The sequence below is a fragment of the Halichoerus grypus genome, chromosome 2, assembly GCF_964656455.1.
Source record: "Halichoerus grypus chromosome 2, mHalGry1.hap1.1, whole genome shotgun sequence".
Classification (NCBI taxonomy): domain Eukaryota; kingdom Metazoa; phylum Chordata; class Mammalia; order Carnivora; family Phocidae; genus Halichoerus; species Halichoerus grypus.
Genome location: NC_135713.1, coordinates 207,008,937 through 207,027,043, shown reverse-complemented (window position 1 = coordinate 207,027,043; position 18,107 = coordinate 207,008,937). Strand labels below are relative to the sequence as shown.

Here is an 18,107-nt window from a genome sequence, read left to right as displayed (position 1 = left end):
TGAGGATCTCACCAAAACGCAGAAACAGAAACGAAAAAGAGCAAAGCGAGCATGGTCACAGCTGAACACAGTGAGTTCTTCGCCACCTGGTAACCCGGGCGTGTCAGGTGGTTGGAGATTAAATCGGGCCTCGAATTCTCTGCAGCAGCTCCTACCAAGGAGGGCGGTGTGCGGGTCCCCACCCCCTGAGTCCGGCCCGCCCACCAGTTGCTTTGGCCAATGGGATGTGGCGTGAGTGCCGTAGGTGAGCCCAGACCTGGCAGCAGGTGCCTCCTGGCTCGCTCCCACGTAAGGAAGCCCAGGCACAGGAGGCGACGCACCACGAGGGGAAAGAAACCCGGCCATCGGCGGCAGCACAGCCCCCAGACCTTATGGACAGAGGCCATTTCAGCCACACACACACACACACCCCCACTCCCCGCACCTGCTCCAGCTGCCTGAGCGCCCAGCAGAGCGCCTGACTCAGCCCCGCCCAACCAGAACTGCAAGCAAGTAAGAGGGCTCGTTTTTAAGTTGCTAAGTTTTGGAATCATTTGTTACACGGCAACAGATAACTGGTGTATATATAGGAAGGGTCTCTTTTCAGAGAAAGTTTGACCTCCAAAACTGTTGTGGTTCTCAAGGTCAAAGAGGCATCGGGGCCAGATGTTAACATTTTTAAAATATCCAAACTTCTAAATTTGCCCTTGTTTTTCTTCATCCTGAGCCTTTTGAGTCGGCTGAAACAGTAAGTCGATGGAACCCCAGTGGTAGGTCCCGAGCATAGTGTCTTGAATTAATTGGTCAATCAATGAATTAATGCAAATAATTTCCCCCTCAGGAGTCGTGAAAGGGTATAAGCAGCCTTCTGCCTGGAGGCAAGCTGCGCCTGGAAGGTGCGTAGCGGACCCTCTCTCTGGGGCCCTTTCCTGGTTTGAAATTGGCTCCTTCCCCTCCAGGGAGGCCATGCTCCCGGCCACAGCAGTGGAGTGTGGAGTCTTGGGGAGTCTTCCACCCACAACTGTGCCAGAGTGAGTCTCCGTCCTGGCTCTGTTTCTTGGAAAGCTTGGCCCGCCCCACAGGGTGAGCAGGCCGCAGCAGCGCATTGGCAAGGGCGTGTAGGTTTTGGAGGGTGGTGCTGTGTGCGTGTGGTGGTGGGGAGGCTAGGGGAGGGGGCTGGAAATAATGCCATCCTTTGGGGGCTCCCCCTCCAACCAGGTTTGGAGGCGAGCCCGGGATGGGCCGGCCGGCCTGGGAAGCATGCGGAGCCCATGATCTCCCAGCCGCTGGGGCCCCATTGTTCAATAAGGAGATTATGAGATGCTGCACAAGTGGCATGGTGGGGGGCTGTCTTCAGGCCGGCCACGGGCCTTGTTTTGCACACAATGACTGTGTAGTGCAGCCCGGTCAGGGTCCACTCTGGAAGGCGGCAACTGCCTCAGCCTTTTTGGGTCCAAGTTTGCTGCATGGCCACAGTGGGTCAGCTCATCTACCTCCCTTCCCATCCAGCTATCTGTCTGTCCTGTTGGAAAGCCCAGGGGCCCCCACAGAAATGGCAGGACCAGGCTCAGCCCACTTCCTGACACAGGGAGGGAAGAAAAGCATCCTACACACCAGGACCGTTATTGTTCTAGAAGCAGCAAAGGTTTAAAAAGCCAGTCTTTCTCTTTGAGGAAGTTCCAAGTTATGAGGGATTGTGCTCGAACCACCCAGAGTGGCTTTGTGGAGAGACCTGGTGCCTATTGGAGGAAGAGGTGCCTTGGGGTTAATCGCCTCCGACACCTTTATGCTCTGGGCTAGAACAGAGAGACACAATAAAGCAATCACTATGGAATCTTGGTAGGATGCTGGGGTTGCGGCCTGGAACTGATGCGTGCTTTACTCTGGTTACGTTTTAGTGGGCATTTGCTAGATATTGCTGGTAAATCTCAAGAGATGGCATTTAACCTATGGTATGGCTGAACCCATGTAAGAAAATATTTTGCAACTAGGGTTTTGAACAAATTCGTAAACTAAAAAAAAAAAACCCAAAACAGAATAGGGCACCTGGGTGTCTCAGTCGGTTAAGCGTCTGCTTTTGGCTCAGGTTGTGATCCCAGGGTCCTGGGATGGAGTCCTGCGTGGGGCTCCCTGCTTGGTGGGGAATCTGCTTCTCCCTCTGCCCCTCCCCCTGCTTGTGCTCTCACTCTCTCTCAAATAAATTAATTAAATCTTAAAAAAATAAATTAATAAATAAAACAGAATAAGTGGGGTTGTATTGCTGAACTTGGAACTTAGAGGCAATAAAATATGCTGGTGAGGACCTGGGCCACAGAGCTCGGGTTCAAATCCCAGCTGCACCGCCTGCTAGCTGTGTGACCTTGGGCAAGCTACTTAACCTCTCTGGTCCTCAGTTCCTCTTCTGTGCAAGGAGGGTAATGACATGACTCATTTCAAAGGATTGTTGTGAGGAATATATGTAATAAATGCACATGAGGAGTGGTTAATACAGGGCCAGGCCCAGACTGAGTGTTTAATAAATGTTCATTATTCGTATTATGAGTATCAATAATCCTCATGTTTTCTAACTGAACCATAAACGGAACCAGGGTTTTTTTCAGGAAAATAGTAAACTTAACGGGACTTAAATGCTGTCTAAAGTGGTCACGAAACAGCTTCTCGTAGAGAGCTCTGAGGACCAGCGCCCAGCACTCTGCCGCTGTTGATCCCGCACAAGACCCCGGCATTATCCTCACTTTGCACCTGGGGACACAAAGGCTCAAAGGGGCTGGGTGACCTGTCAGGGTGAGCTCATCTGTCATCAGGGCAGCTTACTGCCTCGGTTGACATGGGATGCACTTTGACCGTAACCATTCGTCCCCTTCCACACGAAAATGGGACTCATTCATTCATTCGTTCCCGGGTGTCTGTGGAGAGCCCGTCACCTGCGTGGCGCCTGCACTCCTGTCTGTGTGTGCGTTCGCGCCTGGGCCCATGTTGAAATGTCTCCCCCACACCCTCCCTGCCCTGCCCCCGTGGCCATGACGCGACCTCCCCCACCAGCTCCCCGTCCAGCGCCGACGCCCACCTGCGGTTCCCGGACGGCACCAGCCTCCTGCAGACCCCGCGCTGGGACGAGCCGCAGAGGGCCTGTGCCCTGGAGCAGATCTGCAGCGTGTTCCGCGTGGACCTGGGGCAGATGCGCTCCCTCCGCCTCTTCTTCAGGTGAGAGCCTCTCTGGGCAGCTTCCTGGAAGGTGGCTGGTGGTGCAGGGGTCCCGGCGGGCGGGGCTTCGGGTCCAGGGACAATGCCGGCCTTCCCAAATGTTTGCTTCCCGACATCACTAAGCTGGGGGGCGGTGGTACCCCACGATGGCTGCTCCCAGGAACTGGGTCGGGGCAGCTACCAGCCTCTTCCGCCTGCCCTCAGGGTGACGGTGGCCTGCCGTGGCTTCAGACTGGCTTGGAGAACAGCCAGATGGGGGCCGCACAGAAAGCTGCTACGGGCTGCTCCCAGTTACCCACGGAGAGGCTTTGCAGCTCGGCCTGTGTGTGCAGGACGGGGCCCTGGCTTTCCGGAGGGAGGCTCCCCTTTCTCCTGGTGGGCGGACCAATAGTGTCCTGTCTCGTGGCCACATCAAATCTCTCCTGAAAAGCACGGCAGCCCAGCCACAGAATAGCCCCAACCAAAGACCTGTGCTCGAAGCGGGTGTGTCCCCAGAGGGTCCCAGACCCAGAGCCACATTCTGGCTGTTTACGGAAGGGCAGGCAAGGTTGCGCTGATGGCCCTGTTGGATGTGAGTTTCCCTGGACGATTCTCCCTGAGTGAGAGGAGGAGTCCATCCCAGACCAATGGAGGAGGCTCTCTCAGTGCCCGCCCCACCTGGGTTCAAAATCTGATTCCACCCAACGCCATCCACCCCTGGATCTCCCGGACAGGAGGGAGCATACGGGGGAGGGGACCCAGGGCCCCTCAGGCAGCCCAGCAGGGAGCGAGGGCAGTCCTCCTTCCCGGAGTCCCCAGGAGAGGGCTATTTTCCTTCTTCAGCCAAGCGGGTGGTAGGTTCCTTGCGGGTGTAGTGCTGTCCCCCTGCAGCCAGCAGCCAAACTCCAGGGGCCTTCCTGTTTCCTGCCTCTGAGGTCAGTGATGGGGCCTCTGATTATACTTGGAAATCAAAGTCGGGGTTTCCATCTTCATTGCCCCGTTCCCTTCCCCTGCCGCGGCCGCCCAGCGATGAGGCCTGCACCAGCGGCCAGATGGTCATCGCCAGCCGCGAGAGCCAGTTCAAGGTTTTCCATTTCCACCACGGCGGCCTGGACAAGCTGTCCGACGTGTTTCAGCGCTGGAAATACTGTGTGGAGACGCACCTCAAGGACCAGGTAGCCCAGGGGGCGGAAGGGCGCGGCCCCCGGGGGGGGGTGTCGTGAGGTCTGCACCCCGCGGCCAGACCCACCCCCTGCCCTTCCCGCCCATGGGGGGGATCCAGGGCTCCCCCCGCACAAAGGCCTCACAGGATGTGACCTCGGGGGTCCCCGGCGGTCCGTGGTCGCTGGGGGGCTGGCAGAGCAGCAACTTCGGATCTGAAGCAGGCCCAGGTCTTCTTGTAAAGTCAGTGCTTTGCACTTGAAAAATCATGTTTTGACAAGGCTTCGTGCCATATTTTGCTCAATCTACATACAAATGTAATAAGAGCTCTTTAATTATCTGTTCAAGATACTGTGTGTGCTTATTAGAAAGGGGCTGACTTTAAGATCCCCTTCCTTCCCACAGAGCCTCCTGCCGGCTCTCCTTATTACAGTAGTATGGCTTGCTTTTCCCCCTACATCGAGCAACCTTTGATTTTTGAATTAAATGTCAGCTGCAGTTTTGCCCTGGATTCGTGACTGCCCGTGGAGACAACCTGACAGGCGGGCTCCCTGCTCGGGGAACAGCGGTCCCTTTGTTTGTGGCCAATCACATGTAATTTATTGTAGGCCCTCCCGGCAGAGGGAAGTTGGGCCGTTCGAGGCATTAATTCCATTTTTTGCGGCCGGCTGGGGGTCGCGGGGAGAGTGGGGGGGTGTCAGCCGGGGGGGGCCATGGTCCATCGGTTGGTCGGTCAGTGGGAGTGGGCCGGGGAAGCCCAGCGACCTGGGAAACCGATGTTAAGATGAAGGTATTTTCATTTTAATTGCGTCTAATTACACTTGCCATTTAGGGGTCTGTATGTGGGGAGAGCGGGTCCCCCTCCTTTCGGGGTGTGGTGGGGAGAGAGGGGGGCTTTTCTGTCCTGGGGAGAGCGGGCTGGCTTTGGGGGCCCGCCCGCCAGGTGCTTATCTCCCGGAGTTTCCGAACTCCATCCGGGCCAGCAGGTCACCGACGAAAAGACGTGCATGCAGTTCTCCATCCGACGCCCCAAACTGCCCTCCTCCGAGATGCACCCCGAGGAGAGCATGTACAAGAGGCTGGACGTGGCGGCCTGGCTGCGCCACCTGAACGAGCTGGGCCAGGTAGAGGAGGGATACAAACTGCGCAAGGTAAGCCGGGGGCACCCAGGGCCGCCTCCCGGGAGGCTGCCCCCTTGTGTGAACACGCCCGCCCGATAAAGCAATCAAAGGCTCTGCGTTGAAAAGGAAACCTCGGGAGCGGGCTTGGGGGACCCGGAGGCAGGCTGCATAGAACAGCTCGCGGTGAAATGCAGCGCTTCCAAAACCGGGATTAGGCCATGACGTGAGAACGACACGTTAATCTGAGCGCCACACCAGGGTGGGCATTGACATTGAAATGAGCCTGGCTGTGTGCTGTATGGGAATGGAGGGCCGCCACTTTCCCTCCAAACATGTGCAAATCACAGCGACCTGAATCAAGGCATCAGCTGTCACCAAGGCGCAGCAAAGCCCCCAAAACACAAACCTCCGGGGGCTGGGGGTGCTTTGAGCCGCCCTGTGTTGGCCCCTCCCCAACTTCGGCCGCTTCCTGCAGGCCATTTTCTTCGGCGGCATTGATGTGTCAATCCGGGGGGAGGTCTGGCCCTTCCTGCTGCGGTATTACAGCCACGAGTCCACGTCGCAGGAGAGGGAGGCACTGCGGGCGCGGAAGCGCCGGGAATACGCCGAGATCCAGCAGAAGAGGTAAGGGCCGCCCGCCCGGCCCGGCCCCCGGTGGGACTCAGCCGACCCGGCGATGGGCGGTGCAACCCCGCACTGATATGTTCCGTGACCCAGACTTTCTTTGGAAAATGGGTCCCAGGCACGGAGTGATAGGCTTGGATAAGAGCCGGCGTTACCCCGCGCTCCTCGCTCCTCAGCGCCGCGTCAGGGTTTGAGAGCTCGACAGACTGAGCTGGGTACCAACGCCCCGCCGGGCACGCTGGGCCGGAGCCGACGGCTGAGGTCTCTCTCGGCCTGGCTGAGCCCGGGCCACGGCCCGCTCTGCTCCCCGACACTGGATAACCAGCACCCCCAAGTTAGTGGGGAGCCGGAGGGCTTGCCGGCGGCAGCAGCCCAGCCCCCATCAGGAGCAGGGGTGGGGAAGGACGGGCCCTGCCTGGAGCGTGTGTGTGCATGTGTGTGCATGAGTGCGTGTGTGTGTGCGTGCGTGTGTGCGTGCGTGAGTGCGTGTGTGTGCTTGCGTGTGCGTGCTGCATGAGTGCGTGTGTGTGCGCGTGCATGTGCTTGCGTGTGCATGAGTGCATGCGTGTGCGTGTGTGTGCAAGTGCGTGTGTGTGCATGAGTGCGTGTGTGTGCTTGCGTGTGCATGAGTGCGTGTGCGCGCGCGTGCGTGTGTGCATGAGTGTGTGCGCGTGCGTGTGTGTGCATGAGTGCGCGTGCGTGTGTGTGCTTGTGCGTGCGCACACGCATGCGTGCTGCTCGCGGAGCCCCCGGCCGGCGCTCTGCTCTGTGCCAGGCTCTCCATGACCCCCGAAGAGCACAAAGCGTTCTGGCGCGACGTGCAGTTCACCGTGGACAAGGATGTGGTTCGGACGGATCGGAGCAACCAGTTCTTCCGAGGCGAAGACAATCCAAACGTGGAGAGCATGAGGTACCTGCCCTCCCCAGCCAGTGAGGGTCTCCCGGAGGGGAGGAGAGCCCTGCCCCCCCCACCATTCCACTTCCTCACCTGCCACTCGGGGTCACCTTACCCCTCGGGACTCCGCCGGCCTTCTGGGAAGAAAAGGAACAGCAGCAGGGGCGGGGTCCAGAAGCAGAGGCTCATTAGCTACTTTAGGCAACATCAGTCCACGTCTTGTGGCTGGTCCCTCCCCAGGGTACCAGCAAAGCCTCCCATCCCTGGGCCTCCACCAAGCCTGGCTTGCTTGGCTCCCACCAGCCCTGGATGAGCCTCCCTCTGAGCCTCCCAACAGGTGGTCCTCCAGCCCATGAAACCACACAGAGCCCGAGACTTGCATCTCTGACATTCTACCACCTGGCAAAGGATGGCACAAAATTCGCAGCCCGTACAAATGTCCCTGCGCACCCACCCTTTGTCACAGGCGGGCAGCCACCATTAAGAAAATCAGACCCATATACTCTCTTTCCCCTGCTCTGGAGGTTTGGGCCTGCCCAGGGGCTCCTGTAGGTCACTCCATTTCCCTAGACCCTGAGGACAGTGCCCTGAGGGCTGCCTTCCTTGCCCTGAGATCGAGGTGAAGGGGGCACATCCTGGCAGCCTGGGGTCTCCAGCCTGGGCGACACGCCGTCAAGAGCGCAGCAGGGGTGGGCCGCGTCGAGGCCCGCTCTCACTGACTCCCTGCTCTCTGCCCTGCGTCCCCAGGAGGATCCTGCTGAACTATGCCGTATACAACCCAGCCATCGGCTACTTCCAGGGCATGTCAGACCTTGTGGCGCCCATCCTGGCCGAGGTCCTGGACGAATCAGACACCTTCTGGTGCTTTGTGGGTTTGATGCAGAACACGATCTTCGTCAGCTCTCCTCGGGACGAGGACATGGAGAGACAGCTGGTGAGGCTGGGCCGTGCGGGTTAACAGTGTGCTGGGGGAGAGCACGCTGCCTCCTGCCCTTGCTGCCCGAGGTCTCGGTGGCCACGTGTGGCATGGCTGCTATGGGTCAATAGGCAGAAAAAGCCAGGGTGGGCATTGCCAGTGGGGCCTGGGGGCTTAGCCGTGGGCCTCTGCTAAGGCCAAGCTCCGTGGGAGGAACGCATGTTATTCCTCAGTCCCAGGACACCTGCTGCCATCCCCACCCCATACCCCCTGCAGGCTGGGCTGTCGGGGGAGGCCCCTCCCCTGGTGGAGGAGTGAGGAAGGGGAGGCCCATCACACCTGGCCCTGTGCTTTACAGGATGGGTCCTTAGGTACATCTGGGCTGCTCCCTGCAAGGCTCCAACACAGGATGCAGGAATGGGAGGGGCTCCTGAGGCCCCCTGGACAGTCACCACGCCCCATTCCAGGCCCAGGCCTCCCCTGCAGTGCCCAGCCAGCATGCCCCCTCCTCATGGCCTCCCCTCACCTGCGCAGACCCAGCAGCTCTGAATGTTGGGGGGAAGGGGGACAGGCAGAGCTGGTAAGGCAGGGCCGGGAGCCTTCAGTCAGCACTCGAGGCAGCTCCTGTGTGTTCCAAACACCTGCCGAGTGCCAGGTGGAGGGCACTGGGCTGTGGTCTTGGCTCTCCAGTCCCAGAGAGGACCCCAGCCGGGAAGCTGACAGAGACGGGAAGTAGGCAGGCAGGCGGATCAGGCAGACACAGCACACGGGATGTGCCCGGACTTGGCCAAGCACAGGTTCGGGCAGTGATACTGTGCGGCCTGGACTTTTGGGACCGGCCATGTCAGGAGCGATGGGGGACGGAACTGACCGGAGCTGGGGTCTGACTGTGGATGGGAGCCGAGCACAGCAGGGGGTCTGAGGACCAGGGAGCCAGGGTCCAGGAGGTGTGGCTTGGAAGGCCAGGGGACGTCCGCGTGGGGTAAGGGGGGGTAGGCCGCATGCGTGGTCTTGACGCTGTGGTGGGCCGGTCAGAAAAGATCCTCAGACTCAGCCCCTCCAAGGGCCCCAGCGGCTGTCTCCAGTGGGAATGATGGGTTGCTTGTGTGGGAGGGGCCTGTGAGTCACGGAGCCCTGCCCCAGGTCCCCCCCACCACACACACACACCCCACTCCCAGCTGCCCCCTCTCTGCATCGGCCCTGTGATGTCAGGTTTCCACGGCACCTGGGGAGGTAATTATGGGGTCTGACGCGATTGGCTCCTGACGGGCTCATGCAGCACGCGGCCCCGTGACTCATTAGCTGCCAGAGATGGATATTCTCAGGGCTCTGAAGTCAGCAGCCCAAGCCGGGCCCTGCCAGAAGGAGCCTCGATCTCGTCCCTCACCCACGTCACTGGGTGGTGACCTTACGCGCAGGAAACGAGCACCCTGAGGTTCAGAAATGCCCCCTCCCTGCTCTAAGTCAGCTCTGGAAGATGATGGTTCTTGGCGATGGGAAGGTGGTTGGACTGGGGGTTCCGTGCGTGATCTGCTCGCCCTCCCCAGGAGGAGGGAGCAGCAGAAACCGCCCTGTGTGGTGGCTGAGACCCGGGGAGCCTCCGGTCCCCAGCAGGGCAGCATGCTCTGCCTGCCCCGGGCTGTGCCTCCAGAACAGTCTGAAATCTGGGGTGAACTAGCCAAGACCGGTGTGAGTCCGACCCCGGCAGCAGAATAACGTAAGCCGGTGCAGACGCGGCCGATGGAGGCCCCGTGCTCGGCATGCGTGCTTCTCGGGCTGGGGGCCCGAGGAAGGGCCTCGGGGGAGTGGGCACCTTGGGCAGAGCCTGGGGGCTCACTGGTCCTGGCCTCCCCCCAGCTCTACCTGCGGGAGCTGCTGCGGCTGACGCACCTGCGCTTCTACCAGCACCTGGTGTCGCTGGGGGAGGATGGCCTGCAGATGCTCTTTTGCCACCGCTGGCTGCTGCTGTGTTTCAAGCGCGAGTTCCCCGAGGCCGAGGCGCTGCGCATCTGGGAGGCCTGCTGGGCCCACTACCAGGTGAGCCAGGGCCAGGCGGCCGCACCCTGTGGGGAGGGGGGCCCTCCGGGGTCCCCTCCTCCGCAGCCCCAGCCCCCATAACCCACACACCCCCACCACACCAGGCCCCTGCCTTCTCATCGTCCCCCGGGGCTGCCTTCAGCCCAACAGCTCGCCTCCCAAGTAACTGAAACAGATGCAAATTGCCCACTGACTGTGCTCATTACCACATCCTGGGGCCCAGCTCCCTGCTGCCACAACCAATCAGTGTGAGGGTGACATCGGTGAGGGCGAGCAGGCCCCCTGCAGCCCCGGCCACCAGGCCCTCCTTCCCTGCTCGCTCAGGACTGCGCAGGGAAAGAGCCTGAGACCCTGCGTCCCCGTCAGCCCCTCCGGAGAGCCCAGGACCCACCGTCCCTCCCCAGATTTCCACTGCAAAGCCCCCAAGAGCGTGCGTCCCTATCCCATGGCTTTAACACCCAACTTAGCAACAAGTTGGCCATGTTGAAGGATGGGCAAGTCTCTCTGGATCCATCAGCTTTTAAAAAAAAAAAAAGAATATTGACACATCCGGGAGGTGGCCAGGATCCTTTCCGCAAGAGCCGGCTCTGTTCTCACCATGGAAGCCGGCAGCTTCCATTAGACAGGCCTCGGAGGTCGATGGGACGCCCGGCCAACCTGCAGACACGTGAGCTGGCAGGCTCCCTCTTGCTGGTGTTGCAGGAGGGGCTTCTCGGGGGGCGGCAAGTCCCAGGAAGCCGCACTGGTGCCCCAAGCCGTCTCCATACCTGCCTGCCCGCGCCCCCGACCCGCCCCCTGGCCCGGGTCTGGCTCTGCGGCCCGGCCTGGATTAGTGTGCTGGACCTCATTTGGCCACACGGGCCCCGCCCCTGATGACATTAGTGGCGCAGGGGTGGGGAGGGGCGGGGAGGTGGGAGTAGGGCTACTTCCTCAGGAGGGAGGGCCATGGGAGGGGGGGCTCTTTTGAAGTGACCCCTGAGAGAGAAAGGCTCTATTCTATCTGTTTACTACTCGTGTGTCTGTGGGGGCTGGACTGCCCCAGGCCTGTCCCGTGAATGGAATTAGTCCTGTCCTGCTGCCCAGCCCTGTGTGGGACATGCCTCACCCCTTCCTCCCCACGTTTGTCTCTGAGAGGAGCTGCACACCCCCCTTCCCGGAATCCTGCTGTCTCCCACCCCGGGCCAGAGCGTTCTGAGCCAAAGCAAGAACAAATCCATTCCGGATTAGTTCAAAGGAAGGGGCCAGGCAGCCCGAGGCCCCACAGCCTGGGGGACGGTCTGTCCGGAGCAGGCAGGGCGCGGGGCATTGCTGACTCTGATCTCAGCAGGAATTGTGGGCTCCGCCCGGCCGGCCTAGCTGTTCCGTCTGGCCGGCCGGTCGACATTGGGAGACTAAACATGGGCTTCCTGGTGCTCCTTACTCTTCCTCTGCCCTCGGGGGCCAGTGTGAGTCAAAGGCAGCGCCCCCTCCAGGCATCCGGGCAGGGGAACACACAGGATGCACCCCAGTCAAATGCCAGCGACGGAGCGCCGGCTTCCTGCTGCGCGCCTGGTGTTGCTGGGCGTGGTGTGAGGTGGTCTCCAAGGAGGGCAGCAGGGTCCCCGGTGGAGTCCTCGAAGGGATAGTGAAAGACAGCAGGATCATGGTAGCCCCTCCGTGGGGGCCGTCAGGAAGCTGTCTTGCTCCTCTCTGTTAGGATCTTCTCGATTTCTTAGCAACAAACCTAGGGGTCATCTCTGGGACAAGAGTTGGGATGTTCAGCCTGGAGGGAGGAAGACACTGACCAGAGGGTAACTGCCAGAACGTTCTTTCTCGCTGGCCTGTTCCACAACCCACTAGGGCGTATTCGCACCCAGCCTCTGCGTGCACCTTTACGAGCTCTTCTCAGCGCCTTTATGAATAGACTTCACAATGAGCGTGGGCCAGCCCTCAGAGGACGCTGTGACGGAATGCCCCCAGAGGGCTCCCCAGCAGCAGCCCGTGGGTAGCACGAGCTTGTCCCCTTTGCGTGTCACAGCAGCCTTTGGGTGTAGGTACTGACCTTGGCCCGTGTGCGGTGGGGAAACAGGGCAAAAGAGGCTGGTGGCTTGCCCAGGACCACATGAGCCCAGACAGCCTCACCCCACAGCTCTGCACTCAGCCTCCACCTGGGGCCTTATCTGAACCCTGCTCTCCTCCCCCTCAGACGGATTACTTCCACCTTTTCATCTGCGTGGCCATCGTGGCCATCTACGGGGATGACGTCATTGAGCAGCAGCTGGCCACCGACCAGATGCTCCTGCACTTTGGAAACCTGGCCATGCACATGAACGGGGAGCTCGTTCTCAGGAAGGTGAGTGCCTGCCCCTCCCCCAAGTGGCCCCACCCACCAGGCTTGCAGAGCCCCGCCCCTTGGCCACAGAGCCCCACCGCACAGGGCTAGTCCACCATCAGGCCCGGACACCAGAGCCTCCTCCGCTGCGTGGAATGAACAAATTATCCGGCTTCATAGACAGCCCCCCCCCCGACCTTGGGGCACCTCACTCACAGCCCAGAGCCAGGCAGATTGAGAAGGCAGCTTTGGGGGAGGGCCGCCGCGTCTCATCCAAGGCAAGTGGAAGGAAGGGGCACCACTCTGAGCTTGGCCACTCCGCACTTCCCAGCCTCCTGCTGGCGATGCCCCATGTGAAAGCTCTGTAGTGGTCTTCGGGGGCTGTAAGGAGCGACGCAGGGGCCAGTGGTCGCGTGGGTAGGAAGTGGGCACGGCGCTGCCCACGACAGCGGGAACGAAGCCCGCAGAGGCTGAAAGGTGGAGCCGCAGGGCGGCCGGAGCGCTGGGGCATCCTAGCTGGGGGGCTGAGTCAGAGGGGCAGACCCAAGGGCAGGGACTGCCACTGAGGCGGGCCCCTGGGCCGCCCTTGGCCGCCTGCTCACCCTCCGGATGAAGGCCTCTGGGAGCCTGCCCCACCTCTCCACCCCCCGTCCTCTCTTTGCAGGCCCGCAGCCTGCTGCACCAGTTCCGTCTCCTGCCCCGCATCCCCTGCAGCCTGCACGACCTGTGTAAGCTGTGTGGGACCGGCATGTGGGACAGCGGATACATGCCCGCCGTGGAATGCACGGGCCACTACCCGGGCTCGGAGAGCTGTCCCTACGGGGGCACGGTGGAGACGCCTTCGCCCAAGCCCCCCAGAGAAGGCAAGAAGGGCCCAAAGATGCCTCGGGAAGGCTTCGGTTTCCGCAGATAGGTGGGGCTCCCTGCACTGGAGGAAGGTGGAGGGGACCTAAGCAGAGGTCCTGGGCACGTGGGAGGGGGTGGGGATGGGCATGGAGGGGACGGGGGATGGTAGAGAATCATAAGGAAAAAGACTTGGGGCGACAGGAAGGGAACCTTTTCGTATTAATGACGTAAGCAGAGCCTCGAAGTGACTGAAGTAAGACCCACCAGCTGCCCAGAGAAAAGTCACCTCCCAGAACAGTGGGGCCAGAGTGCGCGGCCCTCCGGCCTGGAGAGGCAGGCTGGCTGGCTTCTCGGGCTGCCTGCCTGTGGTGGGTCTCAGCGTGCCTCAGGGACTGCGCCGCTGCGTCAGCAATGGGCAGCACTGCCAGGCAGCGAGAAAGGTGGAGGAGGCCTGCTCCCGCTGCAACACGGGGAATGCAGAGCAGAAGGGGGTCCCGTCCAGGCCTGGGACATCTTTGCAAGCTGGACACGCCTCCTCATCGGGCCCCATTTTCTGAGCGGGCCAGTCTCAACTTTGCACAGCTTCAAAGCTAATATGAAGATGTCTGCAAGAAAAAGAAAAATCCTGGTGACTTCACGACAGACAGGTGTAGGAGCAGTGTCAGGGTCTGAGAGGCTGGGGGCTCTTCAGTGTCCGTTTACACATTTTATACTCCTGGTATGTGAAAGAACCTGCCTGCCGCTGAGCCCGAGCCTCAGGCTGTTGGGGGTTGTTGGACCCCTCTCCCGTAGTTGGGGGGGTGGTTCTACATGAGGATCTCTGTTTAAGGTCAAGCTCACCCAACACAGCAGTCTGCTGGGGGCCGCGTGGGTTGGGCTGTGTGTGCGCCGGCAAAATCTCCACTGTCTGAGGGAAGTGGGACTGCATTAGCTGAGCACCTGAGACAGAAGCATCCAAGAGGCCTGGAAGGACCCCCGCTTCCCTGCAGGGCCTGCACCGTGTGACCGGGGGCCTTCTCAGGTAGCAGGGCGCAGCAGCGACCCCATAATGTAGCCAGCACTCAGGACACCACTCCCACCTCCAGAAGATTCCTGTCGGTGGCTCCTTCTGGGATTTAGGGAGATGGACAGAGGAGGGCGTGGGAGCTCCCAACCAGCTGGAAAGCATCCGGCCATCTGCACAGAAAGCCACTTCTTGAGCTGGTGGGCTCTCAGGGGCTTGAATCCTTCCCTGAATCCTCCTGCACACCCGTGAAGTGCTGAAGGTCGTCGTGGAGACACCGCCTCGACGGAGGCTTCTTCCTGCTCTCCACTCCTCTCCCTGGAGAGCGAGCCACGCTGCCGGTGCCACTTTAAAAAGATGTTTATCGACAGAAGAGAGGAAGTTACCAGCCTCCTCCTTCGAAGCTTATCTATTCTCCATGAGCTCAAGTCCTCCAGCATCTCCGAGTTCCCAGAGCCTTCTGGGGAGAGCCCCCTGGAGCCCCCTCAGTCCCCAGATCCTGGGGCGCTGGCCGTTTCAGCCCTGCAGCAGGGTCCAGGCTGGGTGGGGTGGACTTCTCACCTGCTCTGCGTCTGGGCAAAGGGGATTGCCTCTCTGTGCTGGCCCCCATCTGCTGCGGAAAAGGCGCTGCCCCGATCCTGCGTTGGAAACTGCCTCCCTGGGAACAGGAGTGTTGGTTAACCACCGCGCTGCAGCGGGGCTGTGTGACGAGTAGCCCCCAGACCCATCTCCCACACCGTCCAGGGTCAGCAGTTTAGACTGGGCACTTCTGGTCTTGGCTGGGTGTGTTCCCATATCTGGCTCAACTGTTGGCTACATCCCAGAGGGGCTGCTCACGTGTAGAGCTCAGACCTGGCACCGTCTCTTGCCTCCGCGCTGCAAGCTCACCCCGGTCAAGGCAAAAGCGCAGGAGCAGAAATGCACAGGTGCCTTCCCAAGCCTCGGGGGAGGCCACTCCTGCTGTCATCCCATTGCCACAGCGAGTCCCATGGCCGGACTCAGCATCCAGGGGTGGGGGAGTGGACCCCTCCCTTTAGCAAGAGGCGCTGCGCAGTGACGGCAGGGGGCTGGGAATTCAGAGGGTGAGGAGCTGGGCTGTGGGTACGTCTGCCACCCCCTCCAGGAACTTTTGGGGCTCTCCTGTCAGGGGGCAGGACTTCTCCCGGGAAGGCAGGAGATGCCCAAGGGGCAAGAGGATGCTCCTCAGCTCCCCCTGTCTAGGAGGTAGCAGCCGTGCATTTTTCTGAGATACCTTGTGCCTTTGGGCTGCTGTGTATGTGGGGGGGGGGGGGTGTCCAGGAATCCCTTCACTTCAGAGGACCCTGGATACAAAGCATTCACGCTGAATCTCCCAGCTCCCACAGCTCCCCAAGACCCCGTACCAAGTGCCACCCCGCCCTCACTGCTCCCGCCTCACACCCCTGCGCTGAGCAGGGCCCCGGAGATCTACGCCTCTCAGAGCAGCCAGCATCTCAGAAGCCGAAGACCTGGTTGTGTGGGCTCTTTGAGGAAAGGCTGCTCTGGAGGGCTGGGGAAGGCCTGCCTTGCAGGACTCCCTTAATCTGAGTGCAATTAGAGGAAACCAGCCAAAAACCCTGCAGCCCCAGGATTATTCCCAGCCAGCAAAAGGCATTAGGGTGATAATTCCGTCATTAGACTTCTAGCCTTCCCACCTCCCAAACGTGCAAATATGGGATAATCAGCCCGGCACGACCATCCTCGGTGATGCTGCTTATTTAACCCATTTTTTTAAATGACACTTAATGTTATTGGCTGGTGTGCGTGTGCGCGCATACTTAATTTCCCCACTGCTAATGTCTGTGCTGACGTTCCAGGATGTCGCCGGGGCCCCTGGGAAGAGAGGGAGCCTTTGATATGCTCCTCCTGGCATAGACAGGGCAGCATGGCAGGGGCTCGCCGGCCCAGGGAGGGTTCACGCTCCCAGGGAAGAAAGGGTGGCAGGAAGATGCTGGGTCCCGGGAGGGTGGGGGACGCACAGGGCGGCGGGGCTGGGGCCTGGTTAGGTGCAGAGGAGAACAGTGTGCTCTTCCAGAAGGCTCCAACTCGAGTCCCAGCCAGGAAGACTGGGAATCCACAAGTTGTGGGAATTGGTGTCCTTGAGCCCATCAGTGGGGGTGGAATGGACGGGGTGGGGAAGGGCCCCAGCCCACCTCTGCAGAAGGGGAGGGTCTGCAGTCCAGGAGGGGAGGCCCGGCTCCATCGGAGTGCACACGCACACCAGCTCGGTCCGCACGCCGTCAGTAGGCATGTTGTCCTGGTCCGCTGCATGTCAGGCAGGACAGAGGTTTTCAAATCCGGGACCTCGGGCACATGTCCTTTGAGTTCTTCTGTAAGAGCCCAGCCTGAAGCCCCATCCGGGGAGGGCATCTGGGCAGGACGAAGCTTCTGGGCCTAAGACGGAGGCTTCTCCCAGGCTAAGTGGCGGTGGCTGGCAGAGGTCAGCCACACTGATCTTTGACGGGTGGACATATGGAAATGGGGCAAAGACTGGGGGCCGCCATGGTGGGGGGTGGTGCTCTGTGGCTTCCCCCTCGGTTTTTGTGAGGTCCCTCCGAGCCCTCGTGGCCGTTTCTTATTTGGTAGACAGCCCTTGGAGTGTGGAGTCCCCGGGATGATGGGAATCTGCTCAGGGCAATGCCCCGCGGAAGCCTCGGTCCTCCATCTGGCCTCCGCTCCCCTGCAGGGAGGCTGGCGGGTGTCAGGGACACCAGGGTTCACCCGGCGAAGAAAAGGAAACTTCTTCCAGTCTGTCTGCCCAGCAGAGGCCCCTGGTGCCCGCCCAGTAGGGAGGAAGGAAGAGGCGTTCCCCCGGGAAGACCACATACACGTGCAGGGGTGTGGACTGGGCCAGAGGAGGTGGCCCGAGGCCAAGGGAGGGACGCGAGGCTGGACATGCCACATCCCCAGAGACTCTAGGGAGCCAGACAGCCCAGGATCCCATTAGGCCTGTGTTTCTAAGCCACGCGACAAGGCTGGCTGTCCCTTGGAGTGGAAACATTCTGTCTCTGGATGTTCCTGGCTCAAAGGGAATGGCCCCAAAACTAACTAGTTTTTGTCCTCCCAAATTGTGAAGGCTGAGGCCAGGGCTCCCCCTAGGGGGTGAGCGGCGTTGAGCCTCAGTTTCCCCACCTGTAGAATGAGAAGGATGACGCCCACCCACGCACCCCACCGGTGGCCGGTGTGAAAGCTCTCCTGAGGGTGGTTTACCAAGCCCCCTGGGGCCTCACCCGCCACTCAGGGAGGGGACCACCGGCCTTGGCCTTCAGCAGCTTTGCCCGAGAGTGGCAGTGTGTCCCCGACTCCGAAGCTCTCCCAGCTTCAGGAGTCAGCAAACCCACTCCCTGTCATGCCCACCTTGCTGCGCATACCCAGCCGACAGGAAACCTCTCTGTGCCTCTTCTCTAATGTTCACCCCATGCCACCCCACTCCTGCCACCAAGAAAAGTCAACCATGAACCATAACCTCAGCGCCCCTGCAGGATGTTCATCTCTTCAGCAGGAATGTGGTCCGTGCGTGCAAGGTCTTCCCCCTCCACTGTGAAAACCACCCGAGCGGGGACTCTGGCCTCCCAGGTCAGTGCTGTTGGACCCGGGGAGGGGCCTCCCTGGGCCTCCAGGGAGCAGGGCAGGGGCACACACACCCTGCAGGCATCTGGCCCTTTAAATACATCGCATTGAATTTCTAGGTGGGAAGAGAACCTACCAGATTCAAAGAGAGCTCAACCACAGGGCCCTCTTCCCTCCAGCACTTCTGCTTTGAGGGCAGGGCTCTGTGGTTGAAGGAAAATTTTAACGAAATGTCCCCCATTATCAACAGATTACTGTTGTCCATGGCAAGCAGTTCTTTCTCTGTGTTTTGTTCCGTTTTGTGGATACAGTCTCCTGTCAGTCAAGCCCTGCCCCCGGCCCAGCACTGGTCACCACAAACCCCTGGTCACCATGACCCCAACAGTGCTTCCGGCTCTCATGGATTCCCCTTAAAAAGTAAATAAAATCACATTGGCAACAAA

At 60.4% G+C, this 18,107-nt stretch overlaps 1 protein-coding gene across 2 annotated transcripts in view; it reads left to right on the top strand.

Annotated features, from left to right (window-relative positions):
* Window positions 1–18,107, top strand: part of TBC1D16 (TBC1 domain family member 16) — a 76,827-nt gene extending 58,720 nt beyond the window's left edge. The window contains exons 4-12 of one of the 2 annotated variants that reach the window (XM_036067390.2): window positions 3,022–3,183; window positions 4,190–4,337; window positions 5,310–5,474; window positions 5,920–6,068; window positions 6,844–6,978; window positions 7,711–7,897; window positions 9,737–9,916; window positions 12,102–12,248; window positions 12,892–18,107. In XM_036067390.2, the coding sequence (XP_035923283.1) occupies window positions 3,022–3,183; window positions 4,190–4,337; window positions 5,310–5,474; window positions 5,920–6,068; window positions 6,844–6,978; window positions 7,711–7,897; window positions 9,737–9,916; window positions 12,102–12,248; window positions 12,892–13,140 (1,522 nt within the window). In that variant the 3' untranslated portion in view covers window positions 13,141–18,107. Of the gene's footprint in view, window positions 1–3,021; window positions 3,184–4,189; window positions 4,338–5,306; window positions 5,475–5,919; window positions 6,069–6,843; window positions 6,979–7,710; window positions 7,898–9,736; window positions 9,917–12,101; window positions 12,249–12,891 lie in introns of both variants that reach the window. The other variant, XM_036067388.2, reaches the window with a different exon arrangement.